This window comes from Drosophila simulans, chromosome 3R (genome assembly GCF_016746395.2).
Source record: "Drosophila simulans strain w501 chromosome 3R, Prin_Dsim_3.1, whole genome shotgun sequence".
NCBI classification, from domain to species: Eukaryota; Metazoa; Arthropoda; class Insecta; order Diptera; family Drosophilidae; genus Drosophila; species Drosophila simulans.
In genome coordinates this window covers 7,289,601-7,311,194 of record NC_052523.2, presented here as the reverse complement: position 1 = coordinate 7,311,194, position 21,594 = coordinate 7,289,601, and the positions used below count along the sequence as shown (strand labels likewise).

General features: G+C 42.6%; 2 protein-coding genes across 8 annotated transcripts in view; one reads left to right on the top strand and one right to left on the bottom strand.

Annotated features, from left to right (window-relative positions):
- Nucleotides 1-68: 68 nt before the first annotated feature.
- LOC6727513 (mitochondrial pyruvate carrier 1) lies at nucleotides 69-1,629 on the bottom strand. The gene is made up of 4 exons (XM_016176432.3): nucleotides 1,341-1,629; nucleotides 1,147-1,266; nucleotides 980-1,080; nucleotides 69-623 (listed from the first exon to the last, which is right to left on the bottom strand). Exons 2-4 carry the CDS (start codon nucleotides 1,206-1,208, stop codon nucleotides 463-465), a joined length of 324 nt encoding a protein of 107 aa, XP_016034098.1. The 5' UTR covers nucleotides 1,209-1,266; nucleotides 1,341-1,629; the 3' UTR covers nucleotides 69-462.
- A 722-nt stretch (nucleotides 1,630-2,351) lies between these two features.
- Nucleotides 2,352-21,594, top strand: part of LOC6727511 (cubilin) — a 48,145-nt gene continuing 28,902 nt past the window's right edge. For 3 of the 7 annotated variants that reach the window (XM_044923236.1, XM_039294781.2, XR_001599905.3), the window contains exons 1-4: nucleotides 3,914-4,277; nucleotides 10,384-10,496; nucleotides 15,863-15,925; nucleotides 20,012-20,719. In XM_044923236.1, the coding sequence (XP_044779171.1) occupies nucleotides 20,020-20,719 (700 nt within the window). In that variant the 5' untranslated portion in view covers nucleotides 3,914-4,277; nucleotides 10,384-10,496; nucleotides 15,863-15,925; nucleotides 20,012-20,019. Of the gene's footprint in view, nucleotides 2,487-3,913; nucleotides 4,278-10,378; nucleotides 10,497-15,862; nucleotides 15,926-20,011; nucleotides 20,720-21,594 lie in introns of those variants that run through there. The other 4 variants (XM_039294779.2, XM_016175559.3, XM_039294780.2 and 1 more) reach the window with 4 other exon arrangements.

The window sequence follows — 21,594 nt, the reverse complement described above, 5'->3', positions numbered from 1 at the left end:
GAGTTTTAAACAGAATTAAATGTTACAATTTTATTACAACCATTTTGTATTCACAGACACTAGACAAATTTAGATTTTGATATCTTTTATTGGATTTTAAACCATATTCATATAATCGTAAACTAAGGATTGCACCGACTTAAAATTTTGATCAACTGCCTAACGGAATTAACTAAATGGGCAAAGTAACAAGTTGGGGGGTATAGACTCAATTGGAATTGGAAAACGGCGACTGGGGCACGACAACTTCGCGATTCGAGATTCAGCCGATGTGCGGGTGTGATTCACGGCAATTACTCCACCACTTGGATTTGATTTGAATGGGATTGCGGCAGTGCAATTTGCTAGATCTTTGTTGCGTGTGGTGGCAGTAAATTGCGATAGCTGCTGCTGTTGGGTAAACATTTGAAGTGGCTTCGCGCGTCGCTCTCGGGGAAGTGGATTTCGGGGCAAGGACTACATTTACGCCTGCTGCTCCTTAGACCCGTAATTGTAGTGGAGGAAGCGAAGCCCCTGGATCGATTGGGCGGTGGCATTGGTAGCGTGGCAGGCGAAGAGCAGCCAATTCCTTGGCTGGACCTTGTAGGCAAATCGCATGAAGATGCACGAGTACAGGGTGAGAGCTGGAAAAGATCGAGGATAAGCATTTCTGGGTGACTTTTAACCTAGGTACAGGACAAAATAGAAGCTCAATTTGTCATTATTTTCCATTATGTGCATTTTGTCTCGGTGGCATCTTATTACGATAGAATCGGATTTAGGAGTAAAATGGACAAATTGTGCTTAGTTTTTTCTCTGTGCAATCTTATCGGCAGACGTTTCGACAGTTTCCGTATCTGGCTTATCAGGCAATATAGAGTGATTTGTTTAGAACATATCACAGCGGCTCTGATTACGACATCTTAAGCGAAAACTGTCGATGCCAGTCGCGCGTGTCTGGATGCCAGATGGAGGCCCAAACCCATGGGGATATCCTTACCCAATGTCATTTTGCCGGAGATGAATTTGGGACTCTTTTGTGTGTCGGCGAGAGCAGCCACCGGAATGCCCCAGTTGGCCACAGGGCCCCAGAAGTGGGTACTGTGGATATAAAAAGTAATATTTACAATAAGTCATATATGGCCAACTGATAACCAATAAACAGACCTCATAAAGTAATCCCGCCACTCCTTTGAGGCAGTTGTGGACATAGCTCTCCTGATCGACATGATGCTACCGCTTTGCTAATTGAATATATCTGACCAGAAATGTTAATCAGAAGCGCACCTGGTGGAATAATTTAGATTAGATTGCCACTGCCGCGCAATATAAATCCGAAAAAAATCCCCTCAAGGTCTTACAGGTTGTTCGCCTTGTTGTTGTTGTTGTTGGGCCAGCTGTTGTTGCTGTTGCTTGTTTACCGTCTGGAACACCTTGATCGAAAGCACGAAGAATTTGGAACTGCAGGCCGCGTTGCAGGTGTGGGAAGTGTGTGCCTAAATATTTAAAAGCTAGGATATATTTTTTGTTTATGTGTCGGCCGTGTTGTCACTCCGAAAGTTATATAAAATTAGTCAAACGAAAGGCATCAACGAGTTTTCTCTGCCGCGTCGCTGTCGCGTCGGAGTTATCGATAGCCCGTACAATCGCTACTTCCAAGGGTCACACTTAGAGATGGACATCGGATGAAGCGAATGCGATAGTTTTTAAATCATTCTTTGAAAATTTTTTAAAATAACCTTCGGCAACTGTGCAAATTTTGTGCCTAGGCACTATGCTAAGACTTTTATTAATAATATATTTATAAAAAAATATTCTAACATGTCAAACAGTGAATATTGTGTATTGTATATGGAACAAATATCTATGCTTTCAAAGCTTAAACTTAAATATTTATAAAGTTAATCGAAAATGTAAATAATTTTATGCAATTTCATAAAAAAAATTAAAGTAAAACGAGTTTAATCTGCAGTTCGTTATACCGATATATTTCATATATCGCTCAAGGTTTGAAGTTCAGACTCTGAACGTCATTGAAGCGCTTTGATCGGTGTCAGGCATTTACTGATCGCTGCGACACTCGACTCGACTTGCAATCTCGATAGGCTTGTCGCAGGGACTTCCCTCTCTATATCCGCCGAAAAGCGGATGCTTGATATGCATTAAGCCCGCTAATTACAAGTGGACGTAATGTGCATTTGCAACGCATTTGCTGAAGTGCGGGCGCCACGGTTTTCAAGTGCTTAATCCACCACGCGCTTCCGCTCTTCACATAATACGCGCTCTTCCGGCTCTCTTAAAAGAACCAAGGCGAAGAGAATTGGGGCGATGGTTTCTGCGCCGACAGCCTGCGCCTGAGTCCTTGGCCGCGGCGGCAGAAGACCAAAGCAGCACAACCAGCAGCATCCGAGTGCGGAGCCACCAGCATCCGAAACCGAATCCAAAACTCCGGCTCAGTGTGAATTTGCGACTCGAGAGCGACGGCGGCTCAAAGGAAACTTGGCTCGGTAAATAGTCCTGAACGAAGGAATCCTGGCAGCAACAACACACCACATCCTCTGGCCAAATAACAACAACAACAAAGTGAAAAAGCGGAATAGGCAAATGGAAATTGTGTTGGCAGTCGATGCCGCTGTCGACTTCGCTGCCACTGCTCTGCCAACTTGTAATCCCCGTGTGTGTCTGTGTCTGTGTGTGTATGTGTATATGTGCGCCTGTGTGCTGTGTGTGTGCGTGCGTGCGAGTGTTTATATGTGGTCAATGTGCCATTTTGCAAGCATTTTCCATGTGCGGTGCCCAAGGAAAGCTAAAGAAAATTCAAATTATGACCAAAGAAACCAATTCCAAGAATTGCCAAAACAAGGACAGATTTTGCTTGCATTAAAAAATATAACCACTTTATCTTTAAATGTTGACTACGCGTCATCAGTTGCCGCAGCTTCAGTAAAACCTGAAAAGAAAAACCATTTGAAGAAAAATCAATCCTACACATAATGGTCACTTTTTTTTTGAATTCCCACATTTGTTGCTAGTAAGCATGAAATTTTCGTACATTTTCCCCCAGTAAGTCTGCCAAAAATGTTTTTCCACGCGAGAAAAAAAAAAGGAAAAGTTTAAGAGAAAACCAAATGAGCCGCTCCCAAAAAATCCGAATTTATCAACAACAACAAGAGCAGAAGCAAGAAGAAGCGTGAAAATGGGGAAAAGCAAGAAAGAGCAACCACAACAACAGACAAAGAAAAGCGAGAAATATAATTGAAAATCAAAGAAAGGGAAGCACAAAGCAACCAGATTTGTAGAATTTTTTTTAAAGGATTTTTAAAAGATTTCTATGTATGAAAAAAAAGGCATACTAAACTAACATTAAAGCAGATTATATAAATTAATAGTATTAGGATTCAATATTAAATTCCAAAGGACCAAGAATGGTAAAAGATTTCATTCGTAAAGCAAAAGATGAAAATATGTATGAAACATACTTTCTGTTTGGGGTATAGCATATAGACCCACCATATAAGACGACCTACTTAGCGGCCCTTGAAGGTCTTTGTCGTTAGCTTGACACTTGTGTTTTTCTGGGCAAGATTGACGGACATAATTACTCGCTCCTGGTGGCGCATCTTGGCATCTTCGAAATGTCCCCAAAATGCCTCAATTGAATAAGTGCCAAATGGAGGCAAATAGCTAAAATAGGCTCCTCAGGCCCACTTAAGCGCACTAATCCAGTGCGACTGTGTGCTCCGTACTATGTTGTTGAAGTGTCCGAGAGCTAAACAGAATCCAAATCTGTTCACTTGTTTGCTGTTGATTCAATCAAGCGCAAGACGGCACAATCACCCGCACCCACACAAATGCAGGGAGCTCAATGCAAATTGAGTTTATTGTTCGGTCAATTGAGGCGCACTCGTAAGACATTTATTTTATGGCCCGTAAGCAGATGAGGTGATTTGCGTTTAGTCGCCCGACTGCCACCCGTGCGAGGAGTTCGAGATCCGTGGCAGCACAATCATAGTGGACCGCCTTAAAAGCAAATCCTTTGATTTCTGCAGGAAAGTGTCTCGAGTGAGTGAAATGCCAAGCTGAGAAGTGGAGAAACCAAGTGCTAAAGCAAAAGTTTACAACCAAATAATAATAATACCAATATAATACAAAGCAAACGAAAGTGTTCAGCAACAAACATTCCTCGCCCCGGTCACTGGATCAGGATATATATACACATACATATAGCAAGCCAAACAAAAGGAAAGGATACGCATACGGATAAAGATAAGGATAAGGAGCCACAGATGCAGCCCTAAGTAAGTACGACTGCAATTAGCATTAGCTTAGCCGCACTAACTCGTCCATCGAGTGTTTCAGTTTCCGTTTCAATTTCGGTTTCCGTTCAGTTTTTGGCTTTTCCGACCAAAAGGGCGTGTGTTTTGTATCCTCGCCTCTCAGCATCTCTCTTTGCGTGTGTGTGAGTGTGTCGCTTTCTCTCTAGCTTTCGCTCCTTGCTGTTGTTGTTGCCGTTTTTCATTGATGTTGATAGCCTGGTACATCATCAACTTGCTGCTCGGCTGCGCCTCTTTACTTTGTGTGTAATAAAATTGATGATAAAATAAAAATGGATAATGGGTGATTTTCGGTCTTCGTATTCGTCTCCTCGAGAGAATTGCGAGCCAAAGCCATCGCCATCAGGCAGGAGCCAAGAGTTGCCAAGTCCGTTGTTTACCGTCTCTCATTTTTGTGGTAAATCAGCAGCACACACACACACATACACTCGCACAGAAAACCACACATTTCTCTTTTGTCTCTTCTCTGGACTTACACCACGTTACCACAAACACACACACGCACTTTCTCTTTAACTCTCTCTGTCTCTCTCTCTCTCTCTTTGTGTGTCCTTTGTGGGTTACTTGGTGTGTGTGGGTGTGGGTGGGTGTAGGGGTTTGCATACTGTGGCTGATAAGAACACTGCACAGTTGTTAATGGCTCTGAAAGCTTGCAACATTTTAATCACGATAATAGTCTCCGATAAGAAGTTAATTTCAATCGTTGTACAGGAATGCCAAAGTACAGTGAAACTTGCAAATGTGCTTATATCTAAAACAAAAAATATAATATGTTATTATTTAATTAATTTATCAATATATTTGCACATGCCTTAAGAGCAAAATGTGCTTACCAAACAAGAAGTCAGTAGCTTCAATTTTCTATAAAAATATCTCCGCGTCATATCTTATCTTTTATACATTATATATGTATAAGATAACCAAATACAGCAATTCTCTGCGCTTCAAATCAATTTTTTAACACTGGTTGGAGATAAAAGAAAACGAGTAAACTGTATTTGCCACTGGAGATGGGGCGAGATAAATACGTGGATCTAGACTGAAAATCAGGGGGCTATCATCGGGTGCTCCCGCCCCCGAAGCCAAACTGCGAGGAATAGGAGGACATTAAGGGAGCACACGTTCCGTCTTAGCCGGATGCTGGCATAATTTGGCCGTCGTATCGTATTTAGCCGGGTTAATTACCTAACATTGTGTTGATGGCTGATGGCTTAAGCGTTTCATGGGACGCCATAATGTGGCCGGCGTGTCCTGGAGGCGCTTTTTAAAACGCTGCCAATTGCTGTTGCTGCCACTGGCAATTGCACACGCAGATTGGCCGCAATGGTTTCTTGGCCGCATTGAGACTTCCGGCTTGATGCCGTAGAAATGACTGCGATAAGGTTAAATATTTAATAGGTTTTCCGGCTGCTTCAACTCTTGCTTGTTCCTTGTTTTCTGCTCCTTGCTCTTTGCTCCTTGCTGGCTGCTCTCAGATAATTTCTCTAGCGACAACTGTCTGTCTGCCAGTCATGTCCGTGTCCCTTTCTCCGTTTGTCCCTGTCACTTTGGAAAACTTTTCCAGCTGCCTTGTCTTTTGTTTTTGTGTTTTCCTATTTTCCTTTTTTCTCCCTTTAGCTTGGCTCCTTTGCGCCCTGACTCCCCCTTGACTATTGGTGATGGCAGCATTTTAGAAATAAATTAAAATTTCATTTAAGTGCTTTTCAGCTGAAAACTTTCTTAATTACAAATATTTTGTTGTCTGTTGCCCTGTTTCTGTGTTCAGAGAAATAAAAAGAGGAGCCCTCAATGTCTGTCAATCGATGGGCGTTAAGTGTTCCTCTCAAGGTTGATCTGCTGCCCCATCACCAGCTCCTTCCGCAGGGCTAAAATGTGTCAAGGTGCTGGCGGTTAAGCGCCCCAAGATATGCAGCACAAATTCGGCTTAAGAGCCGCACTTCAAATAGATTGCCTGCAAATGGCCGCAGCCAACACAAATACCTCTCATGAAAATACAAAAAAAAAATGTTATAGACAAAGTGCAGCAGCGGGTGGGTGGGTGACATCGCTTGGTCATGAGCAGGTGCCCCGGAACTCAGTTGGCAGTTGCATGCAAAAATAATCAAGCACAAATGGCACAGCAGCATCCACATACCCACAGCAACAAGCCATGCACTCCAGCCCACACAAAACTCACCGGGGAAATGTGGAATTCAAAAGAAAGATGAACTTTTGGAGCCCTCTTCGCATGCACTTAGATGAGGACGACAGGACCAGCCAGCGTCCACAACAAAGAGCAGCAGGAACAAAAACAACGAGTCGAGTCGAGTAATGACAGCGGCAACAGCAGCAACACAGCCACCGCAGCAACAATGGGGCCAAGTCCTGGCCACGCCCCTCATATGCTGGCTTGTCTGGCTGCCAGTGGCGATTCAGGGATTCATTCATCCATTCATGCGCTCTGGACGACGACGACAGCGACGTCGCCGGATGTGTGGCAGTGGGTGGTGTACACAGCGGGAAATGTGGGCCAACTGGTTGCGAGTGCGAAGGGTTTTCCCCAACCGGCAACAAAATTTATAACTTCCTCGCTTGCGGATTGTATAAATAACAATTTCTGGAGCACAGGAAGGCAAATTTCGTTTAATTTGTAATATTTATGGAAACAAAAAGACAATTGCATTTTACGAGGATATGCGGATTGCAGTGATTAGAGCTCACAATGCAAAAGAAACTTTGGCTGTATTTACCACCAGATATCGTACATTAATGTTAATTTTAAATATATTTTTTATTTAAGAACCTGCCATCTTGTAGTATCCATATTAATTAGCAATGACTAGTACTGAACTGAATGTGTGTCAGTTGCGTTTGAATTTCGCCACGTGTAAGACTTGCATCTTTGCCACATCGTTGTTGCCACTGCTGCCTGTGCTTGCTGCCGTTGTTGTTGCTGCTTGCTGCTGATGGGGCACACACTTAAGTGGTCGTTTAGAGCATGCCACGCTGTTGTTGCTTGTTTATGAATAAAAAATAGTTTATTTGCAAAACGTTTAGGCCATGGGGTGCTAAAGGGGTCGTCGGTATGAGAGCGGTCAATTAGGGAGTTTCATCGAGTTAAGCTTCCGCTGCTTGCTAATGGACTGGAGCTCATCCAAGGAGCTCTTCCATAATTGAAAAACTTTTCAATAACGCATACACAAAGCGAGGCATCTGCTAAGCCATAATGTGACATGTAGAGGGTCAGAATGTGTGTGTGTGGGTGTGTTTGTGCTTGTGGCAATTTCAATTGGCAACCTCGGGCTGCAGTAAGCGCACCCGTGAGTGCCATAAGCATGCGTCCAAAGATAATTGTTACGTCATTAAGCGACTGCCTGTAAAAGGCTCAGAACAGCAAACAAAATAAATAAATAAGAGACAATCACACACGCACGCACGAACACACGCACAGACACATACGCCCCTAAACACACACATTCGCACAAACATGTAAGTGGCAAGGATGTGTGGCACTGGGTAAGCAGAAATTATCGTTGCCTACTTTTGTGCGCAGTTCACAATTAAATACATTGGCAGCGACATATGCGGCAAAGCGTAAACAACAAGCCTGGCCAAAAACAAAAGCGACGTTTTACTCGGCTCTGCGAGCAAGAAAAGAAAAAAATGAAAATGGGAAAACGGGAAAAATGGGCGGCTCGGCAAAGAGGAAAATGGAAAGAAAATCCTTTCGAACGCCGCGCTCTGCGTGTCTATCCCAGCCACTCTTATGCGTTGTTGGTAGCCGACCAGCGCAGGCGCTCTCTCTCACTCTCGCTCTCTCTCTCTCTCTTTCGCTGGCCACATTATCCTGGCATATCCTGCTCTTACCACACACATACAACGAGCGCTGGGCAATGTCAATGTAACTTTTATCCAGCTGCCGCTTCAGTGCTTTCCTTTGGCTGCAGCGCCTCTCCGCGCGCTTGTGTGCGTGTGTTTATGCTCTGATTTGAATGCCACTGATAAGGTGGCATTACGCGCTCCTGCGGGCGGGGAGTGGTATGTATGGGGGGAGGGGGTTTGGGGGGCCTGCGACGGTTGCTTCTTGCATTATAATTCGATCTGCCTTAGTCACAGCGCCGCAGCTTGAGAGTGTGCGTGGCGCTACACGGGAAAGAAATCGCTGTACGATTAAAATAAGTAAATAAAATTAATTTAGAGGTTGGAAGCTTTCAGAGCTATAACTTCATTAAATGTTATTTTAGCATTTCCAACCGAAATATATTTAGTTTATAGAAAAACTTTTAGGAACTCAGCTAAGAAAGGATCTAATATCTTGATATAGTAATTTTGTAATTTCTCGTAATTTTTTCAATGATTTTTGACTAACTTTCGTTAAGTGCGTGGAAAATCTTATTAAACAAGAGGCCAAAACTAGAAGAGACTTTAAAAAATCAACGAGCTTAAAAAACTTGGTATAAAAGCACCAATAAGCAATATATTTCAAAAAATGCTATTACCTTTTTCCATTTCTGCAACTGTTAAAAAAAGTTTTTTCTTTTTAAATAAATATTGGTTGGTTACCTTAAATTATTTCCTCTTTCAAAATTACTGATGCTTTCAAAGGCATTTAACACTTGCTTGCATCACTAATTAGTTTAATAATAATTATATTTAATAATTTGTTGTATGTAAATAAAAAATACAATTTTTCTTGCTGTGCGTGAATAGTTGCAGATTGTGAGGCCGCTTTAGGGCGTGCAAGTTTACAATTGACTTTTAACGATACGAGCCTCACATACACTAACTCACAGACACACACACACATACACACGTGTGTGCTCCGGCAGGACGAACTTGTGTGCGAATTTATGTGTTATCATTTATTGTGTCTTTTGTATGAAAACGTGCGCTTGGCACAAATAGACAGACGGACACACGCAGATGTAGCCAGCCACGCCCCAAAAAACCGCACCGCCCCTCTGCCATCGCCATTTTGTGATAATATGCTGCGCCTTTTGTTTTCACAGCAATAAAAATTGGTTGTAATTTAGTTTTCCCTCTCCTTTAGGCATGTGTGTGTGTGTGTTGGATGTTGTATCTGTATCTCTGCATCTGTATCTGTTTGTGTGCTCTGTTGTGATTGATACGAAGCCTGTGGGAGAGCTTTGTTTGCTTTTCCCTTAGCATCCTAGCATATCCTTGGGCTCCTCTCTTTCTCTCTTGCCTGCCAATTAACTTTCGTTGATGCGTGTTTCATTTTAATGCCATTTGCGGCTCAACTATTTGTATGGCATACTTTGCGGCCAGTCGCAATTTACATAGTCATAGGCCAATTATGGCCATCTATGCACACACACACACACACAATCAAACACTCGTACGTGAGTGGCATAATTGCTTTGTTTCTAGCATTTCGAAGCTAATGTTTTATGGATTAATGCATGTGGCATACGGCGAAATGCAGCGCAAAAGTCGCGCTTGAAAGTCCAAATTGCAAATGCATTATTGATGATGTAAACAGCAGCTGCTGCTGGGACATAAATTATTTCAAAATTCGCAAATTAACTTTATATTTATATTATGAGAAAATATAGCGAGTTATTTGGAATTTAATGTTAATGGGGTGAAATTTATCCGTAATATTAATGCAAATTGCAAATAGACAAATAGTTTCTGTCATAGAAAGCCACTTAAATGTTTGATAAATCAAATTTGCTTTAAATTTAAATAAGTACGTAAAAGCCATAAACAATATTATATTATAGATAATTTAAATAGACAAAAGATTAATGGGAACACACACGTTTTTTAAATCATTTATTGATATTGACGTTATTGAAACACACTTGAAAATAATGTATTTTAAATTGATTTTCTTCAATAATCGATGAAATTTTATTTAAAACCTGTTTAAGGCTTTTCTCAGCCCTAATTAAGTACCAAAATATAAAAAATAAATTTTAAGAAACATCTATAACACATCGTGATGAATAGAAGAACACCCCTTGCTCTTTTGAATTATAGCTTGTAACCATTGCAGCTTGCAATTAGTTTTACAAAACGCACTTGCTAACCTCATTCCCATTTGAATGCTTCCATTGCAGCGCAGAGCAAGGATCTCGTCTTAGTCGCCAAGCTGAAGCAATTAACTGAAAATGTAGCAGGGAGAAGAACATGGCCCAACTGGAACAGCAAATGCCATGCGATGCAACTAGCATAAACGTGAGTATCCAAGAATTCCAGCGAATTCGAAATGGAAATGGTTGGGGGAATGAAAATGGAAATAGAAATGAAAATGAAAATGAAAATGGGGTCTGGGTGTCGCGGCTAATTGCTATGGGTGTAAGGATCTTGCAGGAGGCTTTTGTAAGGGCCGGAGCATTTCATTTGCTTTCAATTTGGCCGCCAACTAATTGCTTGGCACTAATTTGGCGTCTCGCGTTTCATTTGCAGTCCGTCTGTCTATCTGTCCTTTGGTTCCGACCATTATTAAAGTTCCTCCTTGGCAGCGGCCCCATTGTGTCCGTGTCCCCATCCGCATCCTTCGTTCGTTCGTTTGTTCGTCCTTCCTGCAGCTCTAATCAACTGATATGAAATGCAGCTCAGGCCTGCCAAATCGCCGGCGGTCCTGGGCCCAAAAACTTATTGAATCGGCAGCAAATAGATTCTTGGCACAAAAGAGACGGCCATGTTTGTCTGGCCTAAAAATGGTAATTTGATGGCGATTGGCAACTGGCAAGAAAGGAGATTGATTTATAGCATATCACCCGCTGGATTATCCGATTGTTTGAGCAGCAATGCTACTACCTCACTAGTTCACACCCAATCAGCGCACTGATTAAAGTTGGTTTAGGTCCTTAAAATTCCAGGACTAGCGTTGCAAAGCACGTCATCTGGCATCTCCTTAAATTCTTAAGCTGAAATTTGATTTGATTTTTAATATCGTCGTCGTGGCAGGTCCGCAATTCTGCTCTATCCATGTGCACGCCCTGGCTAAATCAGTTTTACAACTTTTATGTGAATCCTTCACCTGCTTTATTGTTGTCGTCGGTTGTCGTTGCCTCCGAGGAGTATAAAAAGCCGTGTAACATTACCGGGGACAACGGCAAAATGGCAATGACAGCACAGCAGCAGCAACAACGTCAATAGTTAAACTCGAACGGGCTCCGAAGTACAAGATTGTTAGCATAGCGCGCAGGACACAGCAGGAGCCAGGACAACGCTGAGCACAGGGGCACAGAGGCAAACACAAATGCACAGCATTCTTTGCAGCTGCACTGCGGGAAAATATATGGAACTTATTCTGAAAACCTATCTCGATTGATAGTGAAATGAGAATGTGCAGGAGAAAGCCAACTGGAATCAAGGGTCTCTTCAAAGGACTTTCTTTAAAATATTAAATGATATTTGGTTTCACACGAAGATTTCTAGCAATATCCTTGTTAATAAACTTTCTCGCAGATTTCATTAGAGAGGAGATCCTCTTTGCAAGAGTATTAAAGGTCCAGGATAATTCCATTTAATATTACATATGAAATTGTAATAGCTAAATATCATTTGAGAACTTTTATGGCAAAAAGTTTAACATGATGTCAAACCTTTCCTTAAGACCAGGATTAAATTATTACCTTTTTCAATTGTCCATTCTAAGATTTGGTTGTATATTCTCTTTTCTCAGTGTAGATTCTGGGAAATGGGGACGAGTGGCGTTACCCGCTGGGCACCGTGTTAGCCAGAGGAATGAGGATGGCAAATGCGATGGCCTCGACTCCTGTGGCTCCTTTCAGATCCTTTTAGGTGACTGTGGCTATGGCTAAGCTGCTGCCGCTGCTGCTGCTGCTTTTGCTGCTGCATCTGAAATGCTGGGAAATGATGCATTTAATCGAAGCGGAGGATGGCGGAGGGGGGCACGAAGCTGTAACAAACGAGGGGCGGCAATGGGCGTGGTCGCTACCATCAGCGGGCGGAAGTCGACACAAAAGCAATGGCCGTCCTGCAGGCGTTGGCTTGTCTTAAGCGGGTAACGAGTCGGTGGGCGTGGCAGTGTGGCAGTGTCACCTGCTTTGCATGTGAAACACGCCCCCAACGTGCCATGGATACCTGAATATGCGGCAACCGTGCAGTTTGAAACACTGGCAGCAATTTGGGTGCAATACGTATCTTGGCTAGTGAAACTAGATAAAAGTTATAATGTATATTCTAAAAAACGATAAGTAGTATTTAGCTATAAAACTGCAATGAATGAACACCTATTTTTGGCTTAGTTTGATCAGTTTACCAAGCAATCTTAATATATCCCTTGAGAGACACGATTTTTTGCCGATTATAATTTACTTAAATAATGCTTTGCACTACATATGATCGCATTCTAATTAAAAAATATGAAAATCTGACTTTTTATCCTTGATCCATAGCTGAATCCTTACTCCAGCTGGCATACTTATTTCCACCTATCGAAGGTGCAGGCCTTTTTCTCCTAGTGCTCTGGGATTCCCTTTCATATCGCATGGCACGTAAATTCGTAATAAATTTGAAATTATGTGCACATTTCGTGCCACAGGCTGAAGGCCAAGCAATTTGCAACTTGCACTTTGATAATTTATGTTGCATCCGCCGTGGCAACCGTTGCAACGGTGGCCATAAGCATATATCACATCTGCCAGCCAGACCCTGGATGCGAGTATCTCCTGTTCAGCCTCCTCGAAGCTGGCCTGGCAGCGATCCCAGGATGGCGCTGTCAACCCACCAGCAGAGTGAATTTTTTCAATTTTCACGAATGCACAGCACAAAGGACATGGTGTCAGGCGAGTGGATTGATTATGCCGACTGCCAAGGACGCAAACACACACACACACACACAGACACTCATGCCCATCTTGTGGGGCTTCAGTTTCGCTCTCAATTGGACGTATCCTGTCACACGCTCTGTCAGCTGGCCAAGGACGAAAAGAGAGGGTGGACATGGACGGTTGGCAGGGGGATGCGAGTATCGAATCATCGACGGCTTTTTGTCCAATCGCCCGCACAAATTGACGGTCAGTGCGAGTGACGCCGTCTAATAACACTCATTACGGATCCATTCATCATTCCCATCAATCCCAATCCGTAACTGAATCCGCAGTGCATGTGCAACTGACAGCTGCAATCGATATGCGATTCGCTTTTGATTCGAAATTTGATTTGCTGATTGCCGTCACTCCACGGGCTTTGTATGCATTGTACATTGTATTTGTTTCATTACGCTGACAACCGGCAAATGCAGAAAATATCCTATATTCCACACCTGACCGATGGCGGTAATTTCGATTTGGCTTCCATTAGCCCGCAGGGAGCAGTACACTCAAAAAAACAAATGGAAGCAATTCCATTTAAGCTGCGCCTAAGGATAATATAAATAAATAGGTTGAAAGTTGATAGTTCACGTTACACTTTTATTAAACATATCAATGCAAAGCTATAAACATGATTTTAAAAAACAAATATTTTTTTTAAATGTAACATCGAAATGGATTTCCGCAAGCCAATCAATTAGCTTAACATTTTGCTCCATGTCAGCTAGTTTGCACATGGAAAGTTCGTTCAAAACTATATACCTCAAATTGAATGCGATTTGTTATGGTAAATGTTTTGGGCTCCGTAGAAAGTTGATTCAATTTGCTGACTTGGCATTGGTTTCATTAGTCCAACTGTGGGTAATTTCATTGCAGTGCCAGCGAATCGAATCGAGTTCTGATCGGCAGGATGCACTGCAGCATATGCATATTTTACGTGCAGTCAACTCCATCATGATTTTTTCACCAGCAGGACGAATCGAAATGCCCACGTCCTTTCCTCTGCCACTTCCGCTGCTCGATTGATTTTTTGGCATCGCAAAGGATTTGTTATTCAGTTTGTATTCCGCACTTTTTTTACAAGATGCAAAGGATCATTTGTATATCTGTAAAAGGGGGGCAGAGAAAAAACACTTGTATTTTATAGGCACTAGAAGAACTTAAAAACTATAATTTAAGTTATAGGTATCTATCCATTTTGAACTTATTCCTCAGTTAAAATTAAAAGTATAAGCGCAGTGTTAGGAAGTGAAATTTAAAAAAAACAATATATTCATGTATAAATTTATGATAAATATCAATGGTTGCTAAAAAATTATTTATATCGCTTTTTCGAAGCGCAAAGAATATTTTTAATGTACACAAATATTTAACAATACTTGGCATTTGGTGCTTCAAAGTCAGTGTATTCGATTTTGTGTACTGTTTGTTTGCCCGGCGCCAACAGCGGCAATAGTAAACAATTTGATTTTAACGCACACAGCGGTGCTGATGAAGGGGGCGGATGCGGCGAAGGGGGCGTGGCAGGCTGGCAGGCTGGCTGACTGGCAGTGCAGGAATTCTAATCGGATTTCGTTGCAGCTGCGGCCTGAGCTGCCAGGGAAACAAAAGCTCTTGCCAGGAAATTGATATCGAAAGCAATTTGGCACCGCTGCCCTCTGCGGATGAGAGATACGGGGATTCCAACTAGGCTAGGCGCTGGATTATGGACCATGGACTGCGGACCATGGGATTGGGTTTTTTTTGGATTTGTTTTTCGGGGGCGGAGTAATTCAATTTCAGCTCGCTTCGGCTGCGGCCCACGGTGCGTATGCGCAACTGCAGGCGTGGCATAATCTTTGGCACTTCAATTTGATCGGCGGGCATTTGTAAGGCCTTCGACATCGGCAGCTAGCAGAGTCCTGCTGCTCCTCGTCGAGCATAGAGTGCAGAGCATGGCCACATAGTGCCTGACGTTGATGAATATTGCTACAGCGATAAATTCAATTACAAGTGCCGAGTGGGGCCAAGTCGAGGGCTATAACTCAACTGACAGCGGCAGAACTCTTTGCCGCCTTCGCCACTGCCACTTTATCCACTTGACTTGGCTCTTAAAGTGCTGCCGCAAACTGAGAGACACGGACACGCACAAAAATGGCACAAAAAAAACGCAAGAAAAGGGGAAACAACGCCGAGGAAACAGTTAAAAGTAAACAACTGAAAAAAAGGGGGCTAAACAACATAAAATAAATGTAATAAATTTTAAACATAGAGATGATAAATTGCTCTGGGACTCGACTTAAGGCGCTGCTGCCAATGGCGCGATTCTCAGCGCTTTTCCAACATTCTTACACAATTTGTTTGCGGCTTCGCCTGTCGTGCCACGCCCCCTCCAATGCCCCAACGCCCCTCCTCGACACGTGTGTTTGGCATTTTTATCTATTTGGCAGCTGCTTTAGCTTGTCGTTGTTTAATTTAGTTTGCTGCGAAATTGATTTGCTGCAAAGTTGGCCGCCCCTTGCCAGTTTATCCCTTCCCGTTTTTTCCTTTTTTGGTTTGGTGTATTTGTACTTTGGAATCTTTTTGACACGCCCACCGCTGGTGGAAAGTTTTTCAACTTCCAGGCGAAGTCGCATTAATGCTGCAGTTGCAAATGTTTTGCGCGTAACTTTTACTTAAGCGCTGCCAGCTGTTTGGCAATGCAAAGTTGGCCTAAAGTCCTGCCAACTGCCAACTGCCTGCCTTGTACTGAGTTCTCCAACGCTCTTCTCTTTGCAGAAACTCAGACGACTCCGTGATTAGGACGTGTTGTACCCAAACGCTCTAAATGCAGACGATATGGTGAGTTATTTGGATAATTGATATACCTAAGCCTTCTTGCCGCCTTATTCGAAAGCATTTAAGTGCAATTTAGGTTTCTTGTTTCCGTAAATCAAATTTAATCAAGTGCACGATTTTTGATTGGCCAGCTAAGCAGCTCAACAAGTTAAGCCCTTTGGCTGATGAATTGCAAATACATCTTTCTATCTGCATACAGCACTTACACTCGCCCACGCAGACAGACGGCTGCATAAATCATGCATTACGCATACGCCGCATATGCCCAGAACTATTAACAAGCGCATTGCGTATTCATGAAAGCATTTTGATGTGCTGAAGTGCACGTTGTGGCAGCAAGAGGATGACAGGAATAGCAGCAGAAGTATATATATATATAGGGCGACGAGCTAAGTTTTCTAATTAAAAACTACAAATAATTGTGACTCGTAATGAGCACACCACACACACATGCTGCACTTAAATGCAGTTGTGTGGCGCCCGCGAAAGCCAAATTTAAATTGCAATTTGTCACTGCGGTTTCAGCTTGCTGGTTGTCATGTATGCAACATGCGGCTGCAAGGCTCTGTGTCCTGGCTAATTTCCATTCCGTGATCATCATGAAGTTCCTTTTTGCAGCGCGCAGCTAGCAACTAAAGGCAAAGGCACGCCTGCATTTCGTTTTTCCCATAGAGATGCATATGTAGATGCATGCAAGAAACGCGTGACCGCCTTTGTGTGATATTTGCCACACACAGGCGACTTTAAAGCTTTAAATCAAACAGAATGTTAATCAACCAAGTGAATGCATATTGTTGCATCTCCTTTGCACAGCACGCATACACTGGCAGCATGAGGACATCTGAAATGTAAATGCCCCATTGCGGTGCACATATACATAAACGCATCTCCATCTGCATCTCTATCTGAGAATTTTGAGCAAAGCTGCAGATACCCAGATACACAGGATGGCTAAATTTATGCCACCAACTCGCGGCGTTGAAGTGTAGAATGCTGGCGTTGCTGCTTTTTTGCTTTTCTGCTTTTCTGCTGCTTTTCATGATGCGCTGATGACGACGATGATGCGCTGCTGCTTCTCCTGCTGCGGATGGCAACTTTTTGTGCTGCATCGAGCGCCATTTGTTTCAGCCACCATCCATTTGCTGGGCTTTCAGGGCTCTTGGCGAGGGTTTAATAACTATTTTGGAGTGTTTGCCACGCTTAGTGGATTGCACTGTGGTGGCGGGCGAAGGCTTTAAATATATATGCATATAATCTGGTGCAGCTGAGGCAAGTTTGCAAGCCTGGCAAAGCAGAGTTGTGCAACAAACTATATAAATAGGAGGGGACATTTTCAAGTTTAAGGCGCTTTGCTTCAGTTAAAACTTAATATTGTTTTTGAATTTAATAAGTTTCGTTTTGAAGGTGGTTCCTGAAACAACTATCTCTATCTGAAAGCACAAAGGCAGTCGTTCTTTTATTTGCTGCGTTTTCTCCACTTTATTATTTCTTTTTTTTTACTTTTTGAAGTGGTTCCTGCGCTTTAGTCTCTTTTAATTGGCTCTGGCTGGCTTTTAATTTTGCCGGCTTTATTATTTTCGCGTTCGCTGCCTTTGAACGACGAGCAGCACTCATTAAACCGCTGGCCAAGTGCACAATTAGCCAGGGCAACAGATACGGGTCAAAAGGTATAGTCGCAGTACCATGGCCCTGCGTTGATGCCAAACAAACTGACTAATTGCGAGAGAAACAGAAACAGGTCAGCCACAGGTGTTGATTGGTGTGAGTGTGCTTGTGTGTGTTTAAAACACGACGAACATTTGAATAAACATTAGCGGCAACAAATTGCAATTTATTTGCACCGTTACAGCGTCCAGAGTGGCTATTACTTTTGACTGCAATTAGCATTTTACAGTGCGGCCGAGTGCAGCGAATAATTTCCAATTATGCGGCATGCCACATGTGCCTGCACTCGCAGCGTTGACAGTTCGGCAAGTCGCAGTCCGTAGTCCGTAGTCCGTAGTCCGCTGCCGAGTCATCCTGGCCATCCTGCCTGCTGCCTTAAATATTCAGCAGGATACACACATGAGCTCACATCCTTGCTGTCAGCTGCCCGGAATTAATGGATACAGCTGGAACGTAACAGAAAACACCACTCAGCCACACAATCCAGCCCCGCCCTCAACGCCCGCTCGCCCTCATTCGGAAAAACTCCAACACTCCGCAGTGAACATTCACCTAGTTACGCATACGCCCTGATGACATTAGTGCAGCATTGCAGACAATTTTCGTTAGCAAAATGGGAAAGCCACCGACTAGCGGAGGTCCGGTGGCCAACATTGGCCAAAAGACGCACCCAAACATTGACAAAAATCATACATGTACAACTCAAATTTAAACTTAAAAAAAAAGGAAATTGTTATAGTAGATGACAATACAATAATACAACATATTATTTTAAAGGACATACTCAACACTACATCTTTTCTTATCTACAATTTATTACTTTGTAACTATTTAAAAGTCTTTATTTAAAAGTTTGAGAAAAACAATTTTAAAAAGGCGTTATTTGAGTGTAAAACGCTGATATTAGCCACGTCTTAAATATTTACATATATATATCTGTAATTTTATATGACCAGTGTAGCTATCTCGTATTTTTTCTCAGTGCACAAGCTCGCCATCACCCATTCAGCAATAGATGTGTGTGCGTGCATCGCAGTTTCACGTTGATTACGAGCACTTTATGGCTCCGTGCTACGTGTGGGCGTTGCTGTTAGATGGTTGGTTGTTGGATCTGGCCGAGTAGTACGACCATAGACATGATGTCTATGCGTTCATTGTTGCAATTTTTACTTTATTATCAACGTCTGTAATCACTAAAACAACAGGAGCAGCCACCATCCAGCCACAACAAGGATAAAAGCAGTCGGGGGGGCTGCGGGTTGGCAAACTTGTTTCGGCGTCTGTTATTGCGGCCAAAAACATTTCGAGTGGCGGAAATTTGATAAATGCCTGGCCTGACCCAATGGGCGTGGCATCTGCCAAGGGCTTATCTACAGTGTACTTGTAGGTTATTTATGATTATTTCGCATATTTTTATGGCTTGCAAATGAGGGATGTGTATGCGACACAGTGGCGTAGTTGGGTGGGGATTTGCGGAAAAAGACGCCATGGAAGTAACACTCTAATTCGTTCAAAGCGCACAATATATTAGGAAAGGCTAACTTTAGTCGATTTCTTATCATTTCCTTGTTATGAGAGTCATTGCTTCTGTATGTACATATGTCTGTGTAAGCTTTTCCCTTTAACAGTTCGATAACAGCAAAAGCTCATCGCTTACAGTTACATGAATATTACGTATACGTAGAAGCGACCACCAATTGACAGTTACACAGCTAAAAGCTTTTACGATGTAAGCTTGCAATCCTTTACAGTTTTTACCCAAGGATGTAGAGCAAAAGCTCTGTGCTATAAACTTAGCCATTACATACAGATCTCGTACCATAAAAGTACCATACACATTATTAAAGCAAATAAACAAATATGTTGATAAATATACAATTAAATTATACACGTTAAATTTGGTCAACTTGAGCTCAAATCCGTAGTTAAAAAAAACACCAAAACATAGTTACATCATTTTTTAACACAAATAAATACACAAGTTTTTAATAAAGATTAAAATAAATTACATGTTAAATTTTTGTCGGCTTGTGCTCACTTCCTTTGTAAATAAAAACACACAAAACTCTAGAAAACGTTGGAAAAACAAACATTAACCCTCAGTCAAAACCCAGTTAAAAATGAGAGTCGGGGATTTGGCTGATTGTAAAAAACAGCAAAAGGATTGCCCGCCGGCGTTAACCGAATGGGCGTGCCAGTGGAAATTGATTAAAAGAACAAGAACCCAAATGCTTTGTGATGCTGTCCGCATCCCTTTCGGCTTGTAATCCTTGCAACAGCGTTGTTGGGATCGATAATCAAAGCAATGGGTTTATCAAAACTTAATGGCGGTCAGTTTGAACTGTCTATTTAAAGTGCACACTATGCTTATTGGTTTTTAACATCGATTTAATGGCTTTGTTGCCGTTTTATATCTCATTTCAGGGCACAACATGGCCTCAGCACAGATACGACATTTCTATAACACACCAACAACAATTTCTTCAACAACAACACGACAACCTTTACAACAACAGCAGCACACGAACAACTGCAACTGCATCAATCGGAAGCAATTTCAAAACGATACGTTTCTGTGCCACACACAAACACAAAGCGAATCAGAGGCAGCAGCAGCAGCAACAGCAACATTATGCCAGTCAACACTTGCGGAAGCAGCAACATCAGCAACAGGAGCAACTGCAACTGCAGCAGCAACAGATGATGTACCAGCCAGCGAATGTCCGCAGTCCTGGACCACAGATGAGAACTCAGCCAGCGATAGAGACACCCAGCACAGGATGCGCAATCCTTTGGACGACATTGCTGCAGGCTGCGATGTTGCTGTTCTTCCTGTCGTGCAGCAACAGCAGGACCTGGCTGATCCTGCTGCCCCTTTGGTCGCTTCTACAGGGATTTCGGAGCAGGATCGCCTCGCCACGAGCACTTGCCTATCACGCCTATCTTCCAAAGTCAGTCAGGACTCTACGAAACAACAACGAAAGCTCTTTCAACACGGCGAAGCCACAAAGGACTACGCTGCTGCGGCTTCAACGACTCCGGCAGTCGGCATCCTTACGGATATGCAAAAGTTTGCACGCTCTATATTTCCGCTGGTTATCATCTTCAATCTGCTGCCTTTATTCTATGCAGGTGAGTACACTTTATATCCCTTTATCGTACAGTAAAAGGGTATACTAGGGTATACGTTGAAAAGTATGTAACAAGTACATACCGGGTATCTGATAGTCGTTCTCTCTTGTTTATTGTTGAAAATGTGTGTTACGTATTTTACTATTAACAGCTAAAGAAGTTTATCGTCTTCGTTTATGAATTTTATGAGTTTATTTGCATTCGGACTTATAGTATCTAAATGTAGCCACAGCTAACTTTAATGGTTTAGCATGGAACGTTTCCCTTTAAACTTCTGTGGAAGTTGCTGCCCTCCATAGTCCTGCTAAAAAATGTGTGTAACTCTCAACCAACTCATGTAAAACAATTTCCCTACGTCCTAATTGGCAAGTCTCGAGTGTCCACTGGCTCGCTTTTAGCCTGCCAGTTTTAAAGAGCCCACTGAGTGCTCACTGTAGTCGGCTGGGCTGGTAAATAAATAATTGAAACTGTCGAAGAACATTTGCAAATCTGGCCAAACAACAACTGAGCTCATTATTTATGTACGCAGCCAAATATGTATCGACTGCCAAAGGCAATGGAAAAAAATTTAATGACCGGCAAAAGTGAGCGTCCCCGGCAGGAAGGAAGCAATCCGCTCCGGCACCCCAGTCCCTGCCCCTTTCGGATCCGAGTTTCCTCTTTTCTCCATTTTCGTTTTTTCAAACTCTTTGTGTGACAGTTTTGAATATATTTTTTTCTACATTTGAGGCTGGTCATTTTTCAGAGCACGCACAAAGGCAAATTTATAACAAAGTTGGGGTCAAACGAGGCTGAGGCCGAGAAGACAATGCGCTAGGCGGTCTTAATTGCTTCCCGGCCGCAAAAACAATAACAGCATATTCTGGAAGAACCCT